Source organism: Parambassis ranga, chromosome 1, assembly GCF_900634625.1.
Source record: "Parambassis ranga chromosome 1, fParRan2.1, whole genome shotgun sequence".
In the NCBI taxonomy this organism is placed as follows: domain Eukaryota; kingdom Metazoa; phylum Chordata; class Actinopteri; family Ambassidae; genus Parambassis; species Parambassis ranga.
Window position 1 is genome coordinate 7,386,012 of NC_041022.1, and position 6,927 is coordinate 7,392,938.

At 38.3% G+C, this 6,927-nt stretch overlaps 1 protein-coding gene across 1 annotated transcript; it reads left to right on the forward strand.

The window, feature by feature from the left end:
* The first annotated feature begins 1,146 nt into the window (after positions 1 to 1,146).
* Positions 1,147 to 2,694, forward strand: LOC114449352 (C-type lectin domain family 4 member M-like). The gene is made up of 5 exons (XM_028426986.1): positions 1,147 to 1,270; positions 1,675 to 1,866; positions 2,013 to 2,155; positions 2,227 to 2,321; positions 2,553 to 2,694. The coding sequence occupies exons 1-5, from the start codon at positions 1,147 to 1,149 to the stop codon at positions 2,692 to 2,694; spliced, it is 696 nt and encodes a 231-aa protein (XP_028282787.1).
* The last annotated feature ends 4,233 nt before the right edge of the window (positions 2,695 to 6,927 follow it).

Here is a 6,927-nt window from a genome sequence, read left to right on the forward strand (position 1 = left end):
TAGACTAGTGAAATGGATATAAATTGTATTTTCCAGCCAGTTTCCACTGGAAATGAGTAAGCTAGCTATAGCTATAGCTATAGCTATTTGGCAATGTGGTGCCAAATTGTGCCAAACTGAGTGTCCGCCTGGTGATATCCTTACTAAAACCTTTGTGAAGGCTTTGCTCTTTGTTCAAATTCTATCAAATTTGGTATATTTGTAGCCAAGGAATAGCTGAATGTGATCAATGGCATCTGTGTACATAGAATCATTGTTAGCATAATGTTTTCCTCTGTCAAATAGGAAAAAAACTCAGGCGAGGATAAAATTGTTACATTTCTCCTGTAGTTTTTTCTAATTTACTCAGGCATACTAATAGACACAATATTTTAAACACTGGAAATGCATTCTCTGAGGTCCCTAGATGTCCCTAGACACCAAGAACATGCATATGCACATTATTATTGTGGTGCATTTCCTCATTTTCTTCGGGAATGTCTTTTTAGGTGATTTTTTCTTTTAATATGGCCAGGGTTTAAAGGGTTAAGCATGTTGAGTGACACTGTAAAACTGTGGTCATAAAGTTGAATTCATCTGTGTAGTGTGTTCAAGACAGTAAAATTTAAATTAAGGTAATTATACTCATTGTTTTTCTTTACTCTCCCAACCACCTTCACTCCTGGTCCCTCCATTCAGGGATGTAGTGTCTATTACATTTTACAGTGCAGTGAATAGCTGAAACATTGAGGTTTTAGTTTCATACAGAAAAAACCTGGAACAAGCTCCTGTATGATGCTGAACAGGCCCGACTCTGCATGGGCTGCAAGGAGAGCTGTCCCAGAGGGACCACTGCGGATGCGGCTGTCAGTTTGCCCAGAAGGCAAAGCAGATAAAGCAGCAGGGGGAGCGGCCTGCCACCCTGAAACATGGGTAGCATGTGTGAGGCACTGAGCTGTGATGGTTAAGATTAGATAAGAGGTGTGTGTACATTCTTCTTCCTTAATAGTAGTCAGCGTTTATCATCTTTTTATCATTTTTTCATCCTATCTTTTTATCAGAAAAGACACGTTAAAAGGAAACTGTTGGAGGAAGTGTGTTTTGCTGTCAGAAGTAAAGCAGACGGACGGACTAGTACAAGATATTCTCACTTGTATATATATAAAAATGGCTGCTTATGAAGAAGAAACAGGTGTAACTCTGGAGCTCCCTGGTATTTCAAGCAGACATGCTGCCTCAAGGAATTACACTGATGAAAACTTAACTGACGATGTTCAGGTAGTTGCACCAGGTGAGAAAGATATATTATCATGTATGTTTCTTTTAACCATCAAAATATGAAAATGAACTACTGCATGTCACTCATATGCCTCAACAGCTAGAAAGCTCCATACATGGGTTGCTCTGAGCTTTGGACTGCTGTGTATTGTACAAGCCGCTGTCAACATTTCCCTCCGTCTGGTTCTTTGTGAGTATTTTCCAGTAATGTATCCTTGTGCCTCCTGCCTGCTGTTATAAATGTATTTATATAAAACACACACATACAGAGACAAATGCACTATAGCCTCGAGGTAGAGCACCAAATCATAACATGTATTCAGGAATCTTCACACATTAATTTATAACAGATTTATTCCTGTAATGATGATTTACTGTATTTATTCTCACTGTATGTATGTATTCATTCACCTGCAGTCTCAGACACCTCTGCTGCCATTAAAAACCTGACTGAAAAAAGAGACACTTTGCAGAGAAAGCTGGATGTCTGTGGTGAGCAACACACTGCAGTCTCAGACAGATATGCTGCAAAGACAGCAGATCTTGAGGCCGCCATGAAAAACCTGACTGAAGAAAGAGACACTTTGCAGAGAAGGCTGGATGTCTTTGGTGAGCAACACACTGCAACTTAAAATGTTGTAGCTGATGATCATCATTGTAGTTGTATTAGGAGTTATATTTTAGTGGTCAGAAAAGGTGGTTTCCTGCATGTATTTTTTCTAGTTTAAAGGTTTTGTGTGTTTTATCTTTAACAGAGGGCCGTCGTCAACAAGGATGGGTGCTTTTCCAGAACAGTTATTATTACATTTCTTCGGACACAAAATCCTGGCAAGACAGTAAAGCTGACTGTGTGCAGAAAGGTGCCGACCTGGTGATCATCAACAGCAAAGAGGAGCAGGTGAGTCTGAGAGTCAAATCTGTCTGTGACAGACATGAAGGAGATTTATGTTTGTTTTCTTTGTTGACAAGAACTTTCTGAGAAAATTTCAAAAGCGAGTGTGGATCGGACTGAAAGAGACAGAGGGAGTATGGAAATGGGTGGACGGGACTCAGCTGTCCAGAAGGTACATTCATTTTCTTTTCTTCTCAGACTTTTGGCAGACAGGAAACCTCAAAGCCCAGTTAAATCGCTCTGCTCTGTATTTCATCAAAAATATGCTGCTTATACTCTGACAAGAAAAATCTGACAATGTTTAATTTTCATTTTGGACTGAAGTTCACTTTATTTACATGTGACCACCCTTCAACTCTGTTATTATGTTTTTGTTGAAACATTTTTTCTGGTTTGTTTTCAGTTTCTGGATGCCTGGGGAGCCCAACAACCATGAAGACAAAGATGAAGACTGTGGAGAAATAACAAACTACGACCAGGAAAACAGCTGGAATGATGCGACATGTGACATGCAAATCAATTGGATCTGTGAACAGGCTTCATAATTCACTATATTAAGACCCGAGAAGTATCTATCGGATGGTGCAGTAGCTCATTATCACACACACACACACAAGAGGAAGTCCTTCTGGAAGAAAGTTATTATTTAGTGATTATAAATTGCTTTGTGTTCATCAGCAGATTGTTTTATTTTATTCCATCCACAACAACTTACACAAAGAAGAATAATTTTAATGATGTATATAATTATAAACAATAAACAATAAACAATTCATCATAAAACCAAAACCTTTCAGCTTGTAGGCCGTTGTCGATCCTTGATTTTTGGGCCTGTCATGGTGTTTAAAAAGTTATAACGAATTGAAAAATAAATGCTCATTATTGAAGAAAGTGTGTGTGTCAGCTAGGCGAGATGAAGTGATTGAGCCGTTCACATATATATATACACATATAAACAAAGAATACTATTCTACTAGTTAAAGGTAGGGTAGGAGATTTTGAAAACTCAGTGAGAGTCAGCCAGATTTTGAAAGTAAAAACACGCCCCTTTCTCTCGGAGCTCACCCCGAAGCCACGCCTCCCAACCAGTCTGTGACTTCGGACATCATGCATGTACCTCTCTGGTGCGCGCAGAGCAGGAAGAAAGTGCCAACCAGCCAATACTCCGCGCAGGTGCGCCTCGTAGGATTGGCTGATGTTTTTAGCATTTTATAGCTTCCACAGATGATTAATATTCTTTGTTTTAATGCGAAACTGCCAAACTAGTTGGTTGCTATTGGATTGTAAAGAGAAGTTACACTATTTCAACAAAAAGTGCATCAGAATGAAATCTCCTACCCTACCTTTAACACTCACACATACACGTGTGTTCACTTGTGTATTGCTGTGAGGACAGAACTACAGAGAGCACGAGAGCCTAATGCACTGCTAAACTCCCCAGCTAAAGAACTGAACATCATGAGTGTGATAACACATCTAATATCTTTTAAGCTACTGTATATATATATATATATATATATATATATATATATATATATATATATATATATATATATATATATATATATGTGTGTGTGTGTGTGTGTGTGTGTGTGTGTGTGTGTGTGTGTGTGTATAAGCAAGAAAACAGCTGGAATGAATTAAAAATTGGCAACAAATAAACATTGGGCCTGTAAGAGGAGAAAGGACGAATAACTCAAGAGCTGCTGTTAAGATTTGTTTTTGATACGTTATCTGCACCTGCTGCCATCAAATGGAATTTACAGCACCTCTTGCATGTCAGTGAGTGAGTAGGAGGAGGACAGTATAAGAAAGAGTGTCATCAATCATAAAATGTCAAATCAACAGTTAAAAAATCAACATGGAACAAATCCATTAACCAGAAGCTGAAGCCTGCACCAATGTGTCTAAATATCAAGACCCAGAGAGCCTCACCCACACATTTATTTATTTATTTATTTTTATTTATTACACTGAGCAGGGCCGTGCAGAGACCTTTGGAGGGGCAGGGGCTCAAAGTGAAAAAGGGGCGTGAAGGGTGCATGAATTTAAAACGCCATACAGAATCATACCTTACAATATAACAATAATATGTGTGTGTCTGTCTTTCTATCTGTGTCTCTGTGTTTTTTGTTTTCACACGATTTTGTTTTTTTGTTGTTTTTACACACAAATGAGAAGTAGAGAAAAATTCAAATTCTTGTATTGTTATTGTTGTTGTATTTATACTGTAATAGTCTAAATTTATGTGAATATGCACATTGCATAGTTTTAGTGAAGCCTATGCCTCATCACCTCTAGATTAAAAACATGAGGAAAACACGGCTTGACAGTAAAACAATCAATGAAATCTCAAATGACCTTTGCCCATGACAAGAGAAACACACAACAAGAAAAAGAAGCCTGACATACGTTTGCATGCTGTGTGTGGTTAACTAGCGGCTATAACTTGTTAGAGGTGTGTGCAGAGTCAGAAGACACACAGAATGCTCATGGCTCACTTCACTTGGTCAGCCATCGTGGAAGATTACACCACGCATAAACAAATACTGCTGCAGAACCTGCTCACTGGACCGACCTAGCAGCTTAGCAGATGCTTTTGGGCCATACAGACAGAGTGTCACATGCAATAACATCAAGAGGCAAACAGGCATTTGCTCTAGCACTTTCCGCCCCCCTCTGCAGGTGCCCGACACCGAGCCTGAACAAAACGATGCTTAAATCTTTTGTAAGTTTTAGGAAACCTAGACATAAACTGAAAGACCACTGCAGGTAAATATCATCAAGTTTTGAAGTTCAAATGTATGTCCAGCCCCTTCTCACCGTGAAAACAACCAGCCCTTTTTTCAATCAACACTTTAGAAACCGTATGTTATTTCATTAACATGAGGAAGTATCAGAAGGAGAGAGAGAGAATGAGAAAGAGAAAGAGAGAGAAAGTTTGAAGAAGAGGAAAGAGAGCACAAGACAGGTCTCTTAACAACATCATTTTCACTTGCAGTGTCATAAATATGAAAATGATTTTTCATGTGGAGGACCCTGAAAACTCTGCATGCATCTCTGCTGCACGCAGTAATCCTGCTTCAAAGAAGCACAAAGGTAAAGAAAGTACAGCGGCTCCTTCTTCAACTGGTGAGAGCAAATTCTTCTATTTCAACAATAGGTTTGAGGTTTAAATCAAAGTCGTCATTAATGTTGTGCTCTATGATAAATACAAACTGTTAGGTACTAAACAAATATGAATTTCACTGCTAATAGGGCAAACAAAAAATGAAAGAATCACACAGTTTCACAGTCACAGATGTAATTATGGTCACATAAGTCATCAGGAAATCAATGTTTTAATTTGCTCTGACATGTTGCTGAAATTGTGTGACTGTGTGTTCACTCTGTAAACAGGAGTGAAAGTGTACAAGGTGATCAGTGTGATCGTTGGAATCATCTGTATCCTACTGGTTGTGTACATCGTTGTGCTGCATCTTGGTCTCAGTAAGTCATCTGTTACTGATTTAGAGAGACGAGTACACGAAGGTCAAGTTTAGTAAGAATGATCTGTATGGAAGTAAAACTTCTCTTTTACAGATGATAATGGTTCCACAACAGACCCTCTGACTGAAGAGAGAGATGACCTGAAGAGAACCCTGCTTGGTGAGATTACACAAACACTCGACAGTTTTTGTTGGTAAATGAATTCATTATGGAAATCCTGTCTTAGTTGTTGAGGCCGCTAATAAAAACCTGACAGGACAGAGGGATGAGCTGATGCAGAAAATGAACGACTTTGGTAAGTGTGACAAATAATCACTGGTTGGATTTAACGGGGCACTGCTCATTTATAGATGTCACACGTAGCACATTAGTATATCATTACAAACTAACATCAATGTCAGATTCACAGCACCGTTCTCTGACTGAAGAGAGAGACAGCATGAAGGCACTGCTGAAACGCTTGAAAATTCAGGAATTAGGTGAGGATGAAAGTACTTGTGCTAATAATCCCCTGTGTGCCAGCTGAAACTCATTACTGTTTTTGCAGTTCACAATATTGACTCATATCTTTTCCTTTAATTCTTTGGTGATAAGAATGTGTTTTGTGTTTTTCACTCATTTTGTGAAGGATGGGTGCTTTTTAAATGCAGTACTTATTATGTTTCTTCTGAGAAAAAAACCTGGCAAGCGAGTAGAGATGACTGTCGTCAAAGAGGAGCAGACCTGATCATTATCAACAGCGAAGAAGAACAGGTAGGTGTGTGTGTGTGTGTAAGCAATGAAATACTGAGGATAATAATTGTATGTTGTTGGTCTCCAGAGTTTTGCTAACCAGTTCAAGGTGTACATGTGGATTGGACTGACTGACTTACAGACAGAAGGGACATGGAGATGGGTGGATGGGACTCCCCTAAATACAAGGTTCACCCAAGTTTAAAATATATAAAGCTCTTATGTTTGTAAAAGCTTTAAACTTATTGCAAAACAAACATAAAACTATTGATGTAGGCGTGGGCGATATGGCAAAAATTTTACATCACGATTCTTTAATGGTAAAATCACAATCACGATTTTATCACCATTTGTTTTTACATTGACACTAATTTGCATGTTTCTGTGTAAATGACTTAGCCTACTCTGTCACTTCTCAAAATCTATCAGTAGATTTAAAAGGCAAACAACAACTCTGATAATGTGCTCTTAGTATTAGTTTCCGTAAACATGCAAATTTAAATAATACAAAACAAAATAAAGTTTTATTTTAAATAAATAAATAAAAAACAAGAATA

What these genes read in the sequence shown, in the direction of transcription:
- LOC114449352 (XM_028426986.1), top strand. Translation starts at nt 1,147, where the DNA reads ATGGCTGCTTATGAAGAAGAAACAGGTGTAACTCTGGAGCTCCCTGGT. An exon ending in GAGAAGGCTGGATGTCTTTG is followed by an intron (nt 1,867 to 2,012) that starts GTGAGCAACACA and finishes TATCTTTAACAG; the next exon opens with AGGGCCGTCGTCAACAAGGA. An exon ending in TCAACAGCAAAGAGGAGCAG is followed by an intron (nt 2,156 to 2,226) that starts GTGAGTCTGAGA and finishes TTTGTTGACAAG; the next exon opens with AACTTTCTGAGAAAATTTCA.